Source organism: Musca autumnalis, unplaced genomic scaffold (assembly GCF_047663935.1).
Source record: "Musca autumnalis isolate F117 unplaced genomic scaffold, ASM4766393v1 scaffold_1, whole genome shotgun sequence".
Classification (NCBI taxonomy): domain Eukaryota; kingdom Metazoa; phylum Arthropoda; class Insecta; order Diptera; family Muscidae; genus Musca; species Musca autumnalis.
The window spans coordinates 54,796,304-54,811,933 of NW_027411644.1; the positions used below are offsets into that span (position 1 = coordinate 54,796,304).

Genomic DNA, 15,630 nt, shown 5'->3' on the forward strand with positions numbered 1-15,630 from the left:
GGCGGGAAAATGTTCAGAATATTTGAATATTTTCAGAAAACCAAAGCAGTTTGGAGGAGTTCGATTTTAACTGAGGCCGCCAGTGAGTTGACTGAAGAGAGGAATAGAAGCAATTCAATTCCATGTGGGGCCGAATGTCTTGATAGACTATTTGGAGGCCGGGAGACTGTTAGAAGGACTATTTTAAGAAAGCTAAAGCAATTTGGAGAGTTTCGATTTTAACTGAGGCCACTAGTGAGTTGGCTGAAGAGACGAAAAGAAGCAATTCAATTCCCAGTGGGGCCGAATGTCTAGATAGTCTATTTGGCAGTCGAGAGAATGTTCAGAAAATTGAATAAATATGTTACGAAAGCCAATGTTGTTCGGCGGGGTTCAAATTTAACTGACTGAGTTGGCTTAAGAGACGAATAAAAGCAATTCAATTCCCAGTGGGACCGAATGTCTAGATAGCCTATTTGGCGGCCGGAAGAACGTTCAGAATGTTTGAATAAATATTTTAAGAACGCCAAAGCAATTTGGATGCGTTCGATTTTAAATGAGGTCGCTAGTGAGTTGCCTGAAGAGACGAAAAGAAGCAATTCAATTCCCAGTGGGGCCGAATGTATTGATAGACTATTTGGAGGCCAGGAGAATGTTTGAATGACTATTTTAGGAAGGCCAAAACAATTTGGAGGCGTTCATTTTAACTGAGGCCGCTAGTGAGTTGGCTGAAGAGACGATTAGAAACAATTCAATTCCTAATGTGGCCGAATGTCTAGATAGTATATTTGGCGATTGTGAGAATGTTCAGAATGTTTGAATAAATATTTTTCGAAAGCCAAAGTAGTTTGGCGGGGTTCGAACTTAACTGAGTGAGTTGGCTGAAGAGATGAATGGAAGCAATCCATTTCCCAGTGGGCCGAATGTGTTGATGGTCTATTTAGAGCCGGGAGAATGTTCAGCATGTTTGAATAAATATTTTACGAAAGCCAAAGCAATTTGAAGACCCTCGATTTTAACTGAGGGAGTTGGCTGAAGAGACGAATAGAAGCAATTCAATTCCCAGTGGGTCCGAATATCTAGATAGTCTATTTGGCGGCAGGAAGAATGTTCAGAATGTTTGAATAAATATTTTAAGAAATCCAAAGCAATTTGGAGGCGCTCGTTTTTAACTGAGGCCGCTATTGAGTTGGCTGAAGAGACGAATAGAAGCAATTCAATTCCCAGTTGGGCCGAATTTCTTGATAGACTATTTGGAGGCCGGGAGAATGTTTGAATAAATATTTTAAGAAAGCCAAAGCTATCTGGATACCTTCATTTTAAATGAGACCGCTAGCGAGTTGGCTGAAGAGACGAAAAGAAGCAATTCAATTCCCAATGGGGCCGAATGTCTAGATAGTCTATTTGGCGGACGGGAGAATGTTCATATTTTAAGAAATCCAAAGCAATTTGGAGGCGCTCGTTTTTAACTGAGGCCGCTATTGAGTTGGCTGAAGAGACGAATAGAAGCAATTCAATTCCCAGTTGGGCCGAATTTCTTGATAGACTATTTGGAGGCCGGAAGAATGTTTGAATAAATATTTTAAGAAAGCCAAAGCTATCTGGATACCTTCATTTTAAATGAGACCGCTAGCGAGTTGGCTGAAGAGACGAAAAGAAGCAATTCAATTCCCAATGGGGCCGAATGTCTAGATAGTCTATTTGGCGGACGGGAGAATGTTCATATTTTAAGAAAACCAAAGCAATTTGGAAGAGTTCGATTTTAACTGAGGCCGCTAGTGAGTTGGCTGAAGAGACGAATAGAAGCAATTCAATTCCCAGTGGGTCCGAATGTCTTGATAGACTATTTGGAGTCCGGGAGAGTGTTCAGAATGTTTGAATAAATATTTTAAGAAAGCCAAAGCAATTTGGAGGCTTTCAGTTTTAACTGAGGCCGCTAGAATAGAAGCAATCCAATTCCCAGTGGGGCCGAATATCTTCATGGTCTATTCGGAGGCCGGGGGAATGTCTAGAATGTTTGAATAAAAATTTTACGAAAGGCAAAGTAGTTTGGCGGGGTTCGAATTTAACTGAGTAAGTTGGCTGAAGAGACAATTGGAGGCAATTCGATTCCTAGTGGGACGAATGTCTTGATAGACTACTTGGAGGCCGGGAGAATGTTTGAATGAATATTTTAGGAAAACCAAAGCAGTTTAATAGGGTTCGATTTAACTGAGGCCGCTAGTGAGTTCGCTGAAGAGACGAGCCGAATGTCTAGATAATCTATGTGGGTGGCGGGAGAATGTTCAGAATATTTGAATACATATTTTCAGAAAACCAAAGCAGTTTGGTAGAGTTTGATTTTAACTGCGGCCGATTCTAGTGTGGTGGCTGAAGAGATTAGTGGAAACAATTCAATTCCCGAGTGCCTAGATAGATGGGGCCGAGTATCTAGATAGTGTATTTGGCGGCTGGAAAATTTTTCAGATTGTTGGAATAAATATGTTAAGAAATCCAAAGCAGTTTGTTGGAGTTCAATATTAACTGAGGCCGCTAGTGAGTTGGCTCAAAAACGGATAGAAGCAATTCAATTCTCAGTCGGCCTGAATGTCTAGATAGTCTATTTAGCGGGCAAGAGAATGTTCAGAATTTTTGAATAAATATTTTAAGAAAGCCAAAGCAATTTGGAGGGATTCGATTTTAACTGAGGCCGCTAGTGAGTTGGCTGAAGAGACGAATAGAAGCAATTCAATTCCCAGTGGTGCCGAATGTCTAGATAGTCTATTTGGCAGCCGGTAGAATGTTATAAGAAAGCCAAAGGAGTTTGGTGGTATTCGATTTTAACTGAGGCCGCTAGTGAGTTGGCTGAAGAGACGAATAGAAGCAATTCAATTCCCAGTGAGCTCGAATGTCTGGTTAGAATATTTGCGGCCGGGAGAATGCTCAAAATGTTTGAATAAATATTTTAAGAAAGCCAAAACACTTTGGAGGCCGGGAAACTGTTCAAAATGTTTCAATAAATATTTTCAGAAAGCTAAAGCAATTTTGGTGGCTTTCGATTTTCAATGAGGCCGCTAGTGAGTTGGCTGAAGAAACGAACAGAAGCAATTCAATTCCCAGTGGGGCCGAATGTCTAGATAGTCTATTTGGCGGCCAAGAGAATGTTTGAATAAATATTTTAAGAAAGTCAAAGCAATTTGGAGGCGTTCGATTTTAGCTGAGGCCGATAGTGAGTTGGCTGAAGAGACGAATAGAAGCAATTCAATTCCCATTGGGGTCGAATATCTGTTTAGAGTATTTGCGGCCGGGAGAATGTTCAAAATGTTTGAATAAATATTTTAAGAAAACCAAAACTATTTGGAGGCCGGGAAACTGTTCAAAATGTTTGAATAAATATTTTATGAAAGCCAAAGCAAGCCAAAGTTTGGAGGGGTTCGATTTTGACTGAGGGCGCTAGTGAGTTGGCCTTAGAGACGAATAGAAGCAATCCAATTCCCAGTAGGGCCGAATGTCGAGATAGTCTATATGGCGGCCGGGAGAATGTTCAGAGTGTTTTAATAAATATTTTATAAAGGTAAAAACAATTTGGAGGTTTTCGATTTTAACTGAGGCTGCTAGTGAGTTGGCTGAAGAGACGAATAGAAGCAATTCAATTCCCAGTGAGGCTGAATGTCTAGATAGTCTATTTGACAGCCGGGAGAATGTTCAAAATGTTTTAAGAAAGCCAAAGGGAGTTGTCAGAATCCAAGAGAAATCATTTGTTAGTAAATTTTGTTTGACATAGTCGGACAATTTGATGCTATCCTCTGATAGTATATGGTGTTGGTAATAGTTTCATGTAATTTAACCACTGTTGTGAAGTTCTATCCCAATCTAACTCAACAGATACATCTACACAATGTTTGTTATCATAGTGGCAGTTTTGTATCATCGAAATTGAAGTTTGATACTAACATTGCAAGTTTGTTACAACCCGCAACCATTTGGAAGCAGTGTACATTCTACTGAAAAAGTTTGGTATCAACTGAGTTGATTCATTGTAGTTTTTTTTATCAATTCTAAAGTTGTCAGAACTCCATTTGTTGCAAATCAAAGTAATCAGAATTCATTTGAGGGTTTTAGTTACCAAATTAGTGCTCAAAAATCTTCTTTAAACGAAATTGAAAGTAAATTCATCCTTCTCAGAGGTTTTCATAAACATTCCAACTGTCTTCTTCTCTCTTCTCAGATGTGCAAATATTTATTTGCACTTAAGCTTCTAATTTTTTTCTTACATCCGGCATAAGCGGATAATCAAAGCTTTATTTTTATACACCTCCTCGAATATTTATTTTATTTATTTTTTATTAATGGCATTGATTATTCTTCAAATGGAGTGCTGTCATAGAAATCTTTTTTTCATTGTAGTAGAGAATAGAAAAAATGCTTTCAATTTACAGCCATTCGGATTGTCGTACCTTTTGTCTACAAAAATCCAAATGTTTCAATATTTACTCAATATTTCGTTAGTTGTTGCTTTACAACATTGAACCACAATACCAGCATTGTTAACCTTGACAAAGAATCTTAATACTTCAAATCTCAAATAAAACAATTTTTTTCAGTTTTAAACAATTTAAATCTCTTTGCAAAAAAAAAAAAAAAAAAACAACAACCATAACTTGAACATGTGAATAATCTTGGCTATCATTTATTGTTAGAAGTTGTAGGAGATTCTTCTTCTTTTGCTTTTATAAACATGTCTAAAATGTTGCTTCAAGTGTTTTATTGTCTGCGGGTGGGGGTTATTCGGTGGATAATGACGATGATGATAATCATCATCATTGGAAGCGTTACTTATTGTGTGGTTTTTTGGTTTTTGTATAATAAATTTAATTCTTTCAAAGCTTTCAACTACTGCATTAACTTTTGGCATCTTGTTTCAGTTGTTTTTTTTTTTGGTTTCTTGGTATTTTGGATTTTTGTTAATGAATTAAGCTAACATGGCTTGATATGATAAATTACCTGCAGATGTACCACGAAAATGTTATTGACTCTGGTTTATCTGGTTGCTTGAGTAGCAAGAAAAAATATAATAAATAATTTATAAAGATTTGTTTTGGGTTAGGTTTTATATCAAAATAATTAGAAGTTTGAAATGTACCAGAAGAAGTTTGAAGTCGATTGAAGACAAGTTTGGAATTTTTATTTCACGTATTCGATGTTAGTTTATTGTTATTTATTTATTAAAGCTAATATAAAACAATACAAGTAAAAGTAATATTTTTTATTAAATTTTCACATAAATTAAACTTTCATTTTCTGTTACATTAAATGTTTCACTTTTCATCTCCGCTTTTGCAATGACATTCCCAAGTACATAAATGTCTTCTTTGCATTATCTGTCACTTTATATATGAAAACCTTTTTATAGTCGAGCCTTTTCTTTCAAACCATTATTTATTTATGTATTTCAAGTCATACCATCTATCCAACCCCTTTAATGTTCTCCCTTTTACTTTAGTTTTCAAATAATTTTAATTCATGTTTTGCCATGTCATTATCATAAACTTGTTGCTCATTTAGTTCCATAGACTACTACTAGCGACTGACTGTTGCAATGGCGTATAGTTTAAACTACTCATCTTATAAATAGTGGTTAAGTTAAGGTCTTCATTCTTCGTTTTTTTTTTGCACTGGAGATTGGCAAACAATGAGCTTCTGAACTTTCCCATTAACTCAACCGTAACAAAACAAGATGAATGCGTGAGAAATGTTGCAAAAAATAAGCATAGAAAACGAAAGACAAAAGCAGAAATAAAACGCTGCATTTAGCATTAAATGCAAGCATGAAAACATAAACCTAAAGACCTTAAAATGGGACTAATTTAATAATAAAAAAAGTTCAAGGTGGGGGAAAGAGTTGCAAATTAAAACATATTTTGTTACAGAGGGGAATATTTTTTGTAAATGCCTTACAATTGAAATGAAGGTATTTTTTAATATTTGTATTTTTATTCTTTTTTTTCAGATGGCACCTTCGATGAGGAAAAAATCAACGAAGATAAATTGCAAAAAGAAATCGATACCATTGAATACATAGACAAGTAAGTAGCCATGGTTGTTGTTAAGAAACTTATATACATTGTATTTAAATAATAAGAACTAGGAACAAGTTCATTCGCATCAAGTACAGATCAATAACCTTTAGCAAGTATATATTCATAAAGGATTTTTAAAAAACATTTTTTTACAAATCGTGGATTTCTTAAAAAAATATTTTTTTCACAAATCTTGGACTTTTTTAAAAAATCTTTTTTTACAAATCGTGGATTTTAAAAAATATTTTTTCACAAATCGTTGATTTAAAAAAAATCTTTTTTTTTACAAATCGTGGATTTAAAAAGAAATCTTTTTTCACAAACCGTTTAATTTTTTAAAAAATATTTTTTCACAAATCCTGAATTTTTTAAAAAAATATTTTTTCACAAATCGTCGATTTTTAAAAAAATATTTTTTTCACAAATATTGGATTTTTAAAAATATATTTCTTCACAAATCGTTGATTTTTCTAAAAAAATATATTTTTAACAAATATTCGATTTTTTAAAAATATTATTCACAGATCGTGATTTTTTTAAAAAATTATTTTTTTCACAAATCGTGAATTTTTTAAAAAATTATTTTTTCAGTAATCGTGAATTGTTTTATATTTCACGAATAGTTAAAAAGATACGATATGCGTTAATTTTTTTTAATCCACGATTAAAAAAATCTAAAAAATCCACGATTTGTGAAAAATTTGTTTTTAAAAATTCACGATTTGTGAAAAACAAAAATTTAAAAAATCCACGGTTTTTGATTTTTTTTTAAAAACCACAATTTTTGAATTTTTTTTTTAAATTCCACGATTTGTGAAAAAATATTTTTAAAAAGAATTTACGATTTGTGGAAAAATCGTGAATTTTTTAAAATTTATATTTTTACAGATCGTGATTTTTGTTGGCGTTTTTTATTGTTGGACTGCAGAATTTTACATCTTTGTATTTATTTCAGCTTTAGTCCATATTTTGTTGTATTCAAGTATTTGAATAACAACAAAATGTTTTACAGTGGATATGAAATTGATTAGTTGCGGGCGGAGGGTAGGGAATACTATAGTTTCAGTTGTCACCAAACAACTTCATCAGTTCCCTTTTTTCCGCCGACTCTGTATGGATAAACAGGTCAATAAGCCCATCCAGCAAATTAAACAAAATGAGAAATTTGCTATATGGCCCTAAAGCTGATTACCCTACAATTTGAGTCGAACTAAAGAATTTTATATCCACCACTGTTTTTATGTCGTCTTTGCTTTGCAAAGAATACGAACATAGGATTGTTGCTTCAATAAGCGGGGGTAAAACAACGAGAAAGTTTTGTTTTTGCATTACGCATTGATCAACAAGGCCGTGCTGATGCCTATTATTGTTGTTGGCGTTTTTTTATTGTTGGACTGCAGAATTTTACATCTTTGTATTTATTTATTTTTTTAAATTTTTTTCACAAATCGTGAATTTTTAAAAAGTAATTTTTAGAAATAATGAATTTTTTAAAAATTAATTTTTCACATAATGTAAATTTTAAAAAAATTATTTTTTCACAAATGGTCAATTAAAAAAAAAAATATTTTTTACAAGTCGTGAATTTTTTGAAAATTATATTTTCACAAGTCGTGAATTTTTTAAAATTTATATTTCCACAGATCTTGATTTTTTTTTTTTAAATTAATTTTTTCACAAATCTTGAATTTTTTAAAAATTATTTTTTCACTAATCATGAATTTTTTTATATTTCACGATTTGTGAACACTTTTTTTAAAAAATCCACTATTTGTGAAAAAAGTATTTTTAAAACGAATCCATAATTTGTGGAAAAAATCGTGACTTTTTTAAAATTTATATTTTTAGAGATCGTGAATTTTTTAAATTATTTGTTTTTCACAAATCATGAATTTTTTAAAAATCATTTTTTCACAAATCGCGAATTATTAAAAAGTAATTTTTCAGAAATCTTGAATTTTTTAAAAATTAATTTTTCACGAATCGTAATTTTTTTAAAGACTATTTTTTCCAAATCTTGATTTTTTTATTTTAAAAATTTAAAAAAAAATATTTTGTGTTTCAAAATAGTCAGGCTTAACAACGACTTAACAACGACTATGAGGTTGTTTTAATATTTTATTAAAACACTTTAATTTATAAGTGGGAAAAATTGGCGATGTTTACCAAGGGGTAAGTAAGGCAGGGAAGACTATAGTTTCAGATCTCGCCACAGATCTTCATCACTTCCATTGTTTCTTGTTTTTCAACAAGAAACTTTAATTTTAATTTTTTTAATTTAATTTTTCTCAAATCGTGAATTTTTTAAAATTTATTTTTTCACAAATAGTGAATTTTTTAAACATTAATTTTTCACAAATTGTGAATTTTTTAAAAATAATTTTTCCACAAATCGTGAATTTTTTAAAAATTATTGTTTCACAAATCGTAAATTTTGTTAAAAATTATTTTTTCAAATATTTTGTTTAAAATATTTTTTCGTTATCGTAAATTTTTTAAAAGTTATTTTTTCACATATCTTGAATTTTTTAAAATTATTTTTTCACAAATCTTGAATTTTTTAAAACTTTGTCTTTCACAAATCATGGATAATTTTTTTTAAAAATCCTCGATTTGTGAAAAAAATATTTTTAAATAAATCCATGATTTGTGAAAAAAATATTTTTAAATAAATCCATGATTTGTGAAAAAAATATTTTTAAATAAATCCATGATTTGTGAAAAAAATATTTTTAAATAAATCCATGATTTGTGAAAAAAATATTTTTAAATAAATCCATGATTTGTGAAAAAAATATTTTTAAATAAATCCATGATTTGTGAAAAAAATATTTTTAAATAAATTCATGATTTGTGAAAAAAAATATTTTTAAATAAATCCACGATTTGTATAAAAATATTTTTAAATAAATCCACGATTTGTATAAAAATATTTTTAAATAAATCCACGATATGTATAAAAATATTTTTAAATAAATCCACGATTTGTATAAAAATATTTTTAAATAAATCCACGATTTGTATAAAAATATTTTTAAATAAATCCACGATTTGTATAAAAATATTTTTAAATAAATCCAAGATTTGTGAAAAAATATTTTTAAATACATCCACGATTTGTGAAAAATATTTTTTAATAAATCCAAGATTTGTGAACAAATATTTTTTAAAAAATCCACGATTTGTATAAAAATATTTTTAAATAAATCCACGATTTGTATAAAAATATTTTTTAAAAAATCCACGATTTGTATAAAAATATTTTTAAATAAATCCACGATTTGTATAAAAATATTTTTAAATAAATCCACGATTTGTATAAAAATATTTTTAAAGAAATCCACGATTTGTATAAAAATATTTTTAAATAAATCCACGATTTGTGAAAAAATATTTTTAAATAAAAATAAAAATATAAAAAATATTTTTTAAAAAATTGACGATTTTGAAAAATTTTATTTTAAAAAAATCCACGATTTGTGAAAAAATATTTTAAAATACATCCACGATTTGTGACAAAAAAAATATTTTTTTTAAATCCAAAAATATGTTTACTATTTACTATCAAATTTCACTTTTTTCTTTGACTTCATGATTTCTATAAACAAAAAATATGATCACGATTGATATCGATGGCTATTAAGAAAAAGCCTTTTTGGCTTTTTATTTGTGAGCATTACAAGCAAAATGCAAATTAGATGGTGAAGATTCTTCAGTATTTTTTTGGTTACTTTAAATAAATTCACCTGGCATTTAACCCAACACGCTTTCGATTGCTTAAGTTATTTTCAAATCGAAGAAAAAAACTAAATACAAATCAAAAGTGAATTGAATTTAAATAAATAATCAAGCTCACTCACATTAAACTGCTGCTTATAAAGTAGCGATGGGACTCAAAGTCGAAATGTGGTTTTATTTTCTTTTTTTATTAATAAAAAGGGGCCATTGATTTTGTTGACAATATTTGTTGTTTTATTTGGAGATGATCTGTCAACTAGCCCCAGCTTCTACTTTTTTAACCTACTGATGATATCGCTTTCACTTAGGTGTAGCGCCTTAGGGTTTTTTCATGTTTCGGTTGTAAGCTTTGGCAGCTTCTTTACAAAACTGGTTATTGGTTGCAGTATTTGAGTAGCATCATCGCGGCTTCTTCATGTTGTGCTTTTTGTATAATTTTTTCAGATTTTGCTTTCCACGAATTTTAAAAACTGAACTGAAGCTTCCAATGAAACATATCATTTTCAAATTAATTGCCTTTATGTTTCATCTTTGTTTTGATTTTTGGTTTCTTCACATTGCCATTTAATCAAACAGGTGTAACCTGTGTTATTAGCTGACGAGAGGGGGTTTGTTTGTCTGTGATCATCAGCTAATGATAATCATAGTTAATTAAATAGTTTAGTTTGAAGAATATTGAAAAGACAAAATAAATATTAAAATAAGATTAAAATTTCTGGCAAAGGTATGCTCTTTGAAGCTAGATTTTGGCCCCCTTAAACATCAATATTTCCATTGTTTTGAATTTGGTTTTCTTCACATAATTTGCAATAATTATATGATTCACGAAAAATATGGCACACAGTAGTGGAGTACCCAGTTTACTACCGAATGCAAGAAAAATACAGTTTTGTTGCAATCTCCTTAACAAATTTTGTTATTAATTATTTTTATTATACCATATACTCTGTCTGTATACAAAATTTCAAAACCAATGGGAGTTTATTTCAAACAAAAATAGGAGTAATGCAACAAAGCAACATTATCAAACCAATCAATTTCGAAACATCGAAATAAGGAAAAAAATAAAGTCTGGTAATGGGCGCATAAACTGTTTGTGTCTTAAGTCTTTTGTTTTCTTGACTAAATATTTTCTTCACACCCATAATTTTTTGCAACCACTTTTTTGGTTTGTTTCTGTTTTTTAAATTTAATTTTGATTGGTAGTAGCAAAACGTTTTCTGCATATTTAGCACCCCTTAACAAAATATGCCAATGACGTTTTGTTACTGCAATCGCCTCAATAATAAAGCATGGATAATAGCCTTTTTGCATAAAAACTGTTGATTTATATTGACCATATTTTTATGGTTGTTTTCTTTTTGTGTTTGAGATTCCATAAAATAATCTTTTGTTATTTTAATTTCGGTCTTTTTTTTTAAGAAATTATGTATTATTATGACTTCTCAGAGTCGTAATAAATACTTCTTAACAGTTTGGTTATTTTTGTTTTGTTTAATTTTTATGTGTTTGATGTCATTTGCAATTTGTTATGCTATTCAAAGTTATTTTATTATTATTTGTGGAGAGTCGATGTTTGCGTCTTAAGTCTTTTGTTTGTGAGAGAGATGTGAGAAAAGAGATTTTTTATAGGAGAAGCTTCATTTACAAAACCTTTAAAAATTTCCTGTTGAAACTTTTATTCAGTCGGGCTGAATCAAAGATTTCCTACGGAAACTTTTATTCAGCCAAGCTGAATGAACGTTTTCCTCTGGAAATCTTAATTCTCATAGGCTGGAGGAACGTTTTCCTATGGATATTGGTTCTTCTTATTAATATTTAATTTGAAGAGTGTCTGGGTTTCTAGTGAATGTTGGTAATTTTTTTTCCTTCTTTCTCTTTTATTTTTCCACGATTTGTTAAAAAAAAAAATATTTTTAGAAAATCCTAAATTTGCGGAAAAATATTTTTAAAACACCTTACCTTAGGAAAAAATATTTTTTAAAAAATCCACGATTTGTAAAAAAATATTTTTTTTAAAAATCCACGATTTGTAAAAAAATATTTTTTTAAAAATCCACGATTTGTAATAAAATAAATTTTAAAATATTCACTATTTGTAAAAAAATTTTTTTAATCCACTAGTTGTAAAAAGATATTTTTTAAAAAATCTATTTTTGTAAAAAAAATATTTTATTAAAAACTCACTATTTGTAAAAAATTATTTTTTAAAAAATCCACAATTTGTAAAAAATATTTTTAGAAAAATCCACCATATTTAAAAAATACTTTTTTTTAAAAAAATTCACGATTTGTAAAAAATATTTTAAATAAACCACGATTTGTTAAAAATAATCTAATAAACCAAGATTTTTTAAAAATAATTTTTAAATAAATCACGATATGTTTTTTAGAAAATCCACGATTTGTGAAAAAATATTTTTTTGAAAAAATCCACGATTTGCGAAAAAATATTTGAAAAAACATTTTTTTAAAAAATCCACGATTTGTGAAAAAATATTTTTTTAAAAATCCACGATTTGTGAAAAAATATTTTTTAAAAAAATCCACGATTTGTGAAAAAATATTTTTTTAAAAAATCCACGATTTGTGAAAAAATATTTTTTTAAAAATCCACGATTTGTGAAAAAATATTTTTTAAAAAAATCCACGATTTGTGAAAAAATATTTTTTTAAAAAATCCACGATTTGTGAAAAAATATTTTTTTAAAAAATCCACGATTTGTGAAAAAATATTTTTTTAAAAAATCCACGATTTGTGAAAAAATATTTTTTTAAAAAATCCACGATTTGTGAAAAAATATTTTTTAGAAAATCCACGATTTGTGAAAAAATATTTTTTAGAAAATTCACGATTTGTATAAAAATATTATTAAATAAATCCACGATTTGTATAAAAAAATTTTAAATAAATCCACGATTTGTGAACAATTATTAAAATATACACGATTTGTGAAAAAAATTTAAAAAATCCACGATTTTGAAAAAATATTTAAAAAAAATAGTTTTTAAAAAATCCACGATTTGTGAAAAAATATTTTTTTAAAAAATCCACGATTTGTGAAAAAATATTTTTTTAAAAAATCCACGATTTGTGAAAAAATATTTTTTAGAAAATCCACGATTTGTGAAAAAATATTTTTTAGAAAATTCACGATTTGTATAAAAATATTATTAAATAAATCCACGATTTGTATAAAAAAATTTTAAATAAATCCACGATTTGTGAACAATTATTAAAATATACACGATTTGTGAAAAAAATTTAAAAAATCCACGATTTTGAAAAAATATTTAAAAAAAATAGTTTTTAAAAAATCCACGATTTGTGAAAAAATATTTTTTAAAAAATCAACGATTTGTGAAAAATTATTAAAAAAATCCACGATATGTGAAAAAAAATATTTTTAAAACAATCCAAGATTTGTGAAGAAATGTTTTTGAAAAAATCGACGGTTTGTGAAAAAATATTTTTTTTCATACAAAACACGACTTGTGAAAAAATATTTTTTTTTTAAATAATTGTTTTAAAAATCCACTATTTGTCAAAAATAATTTAAAAAATAACAATAATTGTTAAAAATTTATTTTTTAAAAAATCAACGATTTGTAAAAAATATTTTTAGAAAAATCCACGATTTTTAAAAAAAAACATTTCTTTTTTTAAATTCACTATTTGTAAAAAAATATTTGTTAAATAAACCACGATTTTTGAAAAAATATTTGTTAAATAAACCACGATTTTTGAAAAAATATTTTCAAATAAACGATTTTTTAAAAATAATTTTTAAATAAACCAAGATTTGTTAAAAATAATTTTTATATAAACCACGATTTGTTAAAAATAATTTTGAAATAAACCACAATTTGTTAAAAATAATTTTGAAATAAACCACGATTTGTTAAAAATCATTTTTAAATAAACCACGATTTGTTAAAAATAATTTTGAAATAAACCACAATTTGTTAAAAATAATTTTGAAATAAACCACGATTTGTTAAAAATCATTTTTAAATAAACCACGATTTGTTAAAAATAATTTTGAAATAAACCACAATTTGTTAAAAATAATTTTGAAATAAACCACGATTTGTTAAAAATCATTTTTAAATAAACCACGATTTGTTAAAAATAATTTTTAAATAAACCACGACTTGTTAAAAACCCACGATTTGTGAAAAAATATTTTTTAAAAAATCCACGATTTGAGAAAAAATATTTAAAAAGAAGACGATATGCGATTTTTATAAAAAATATTTTTAAAAAAAGAAAAATTTTTTTTAAAAAAAAGTAAAAATATTTTTTAAAAAATCCACGTTTTCTCTGTTTCTTAAGTCTTTTGTTTTTTAAAAAAAAACCCACGATTTCTGAACAAACATTTATTAAAAAAATCTGCAATTCCTGAACAATTTTTTTTTTTAAATCCACGCTTTCTGAATTTTTTTTTTTAAATCCACGCTTTTTGAAAAAATATTTTTTTTAAATCCACGATTTTTTGTGTGTTTTAAATCTTTTGTTTGTGAGAGGGATATTATGAGTGAAGAGATTTCGAGTTTTTCTATGCATGAGAAAGTTTAGAAGTTTTACTCAGTTTGGTTGGCTAAACGGGATGTTGGATTGGTAAACCTTAATTCAGTCTGTCTGAATAAGATTAACATGATTCAGCATGGCTGAATTATTTTCATCTCATGATACTAAGTCAATTTTGGGCCAAACAGACATAATTACAAGCTACAAATTGCATCAAAACATGTTTGTTGAACACCAAATTAGCTGTTGTCGGTTAAGTGTAATGCACCCAATAATGCTCTTGCCTTAAATATTTTAGTCCATAAAGTCATGTTCCTCCATGACCACCGTTAGTAATAAAACAATTATAAAATTGCTGCATAATTTGTTGTATTCTGAACATATTTGCTTAACAAAAAATTATATCAAACTGGGTTTGGTCAACGCCAAAGTGTCTGTTGTTGTTACAGTTTGAGTGGCAGATGTGGTGGATGTTTTTTTGCATCACACAGCAGCAGTAGTGGTTTTGATGGACCAAACTAAATGTTTGAATCTAATATCAAGCAGTCTGTGGTTTTTCGTTGGTCAGCCATTGGATTTGTTGGTGTCTTGGTGGTGTTAGTCGCTGTCATTAGGCGGTAATTTCAGAGGAATATAACAAATTGTGATTGCAAATTCATTTTGTTTTTGTGGTCAGGCGCAGTTTTGGGATCACAAAGGTATAACACTTAGATCCAGGGAAGGGGACAACATGAAAATTAAAAATAAAAAAAAATTATTTTTTTTTAAAAATATTTTTTATTTTTTTGATAAAAAATATTTGTTATTTTTTTATTAAAAATATTTTTATTTTTTTTATAAATAATTTTTTTTTTATTTTGTAATAAAAAATATTTTTTTTATTTTTAAATAAAAAAAAGTTTTTTATTTTGTAATAAAAATATTTTTTTTTTATTTTTTTATCAAAAATAAGTTTTTATTTTTTTATAAAAAATAAGTTTTTATTTTTTTTATAAAAAATAAGTTTTTATTTTTTTATATAACAAATATTTTTTTTATATAAAAAATATTTTTTTATTTTTCATAAAAAAATATTTTCATATATTTTATTATATTTTTGTATAAAAATATTTTTTTTTTATTTTTTATGAAAAAAATATTTTTTATATATTTTTTTATATTTTTATTTTCATAAAAAAATATTATTACCATGGCAACTCTGTTGGTTTTGGCTCTCTCTGGCAAGATTGAACGAGCTGAATCTAGTTGGAGTATCGCATTACTCACGCCTAATTACAATTCGATTAAAATGGACAGCTATGTAGAGCTGATATTTCAAGCTTA

At 27.7% G+C, this 15,630-nt stretch overlaps 1 protein-coding gene across 11 annotated transcripts in view; it reads left to right on the forward strand.

The window, feature by feature from the left end:
- The window catches only part of pyd (zonula occludens-like protein polychaetoid), a 399,371-nt gene that overhangs the window by 169,313 nt on the left and 214,428 nt on the right, over window positions 1-15,630 (forward strand). For all 11 annotated transcript variants that reach the window (XR_012411495.1, XM_073974388.1, XM_073974404.1 and 8 more), the window contains exon 2: window positions 5,969-6,044. Coding sequence is in view for 10 of the 11 variants with exons in the window: in XM_073974388.1 (XP_073830489.1) it covers window positions 5,969-6,044 (76 nt within the window). In the remaining variant the exon portion in view is untranslated. The remainder of the gene's footprint in view (window positions 1-5,968; window positions 6,045-15,630) is intronic.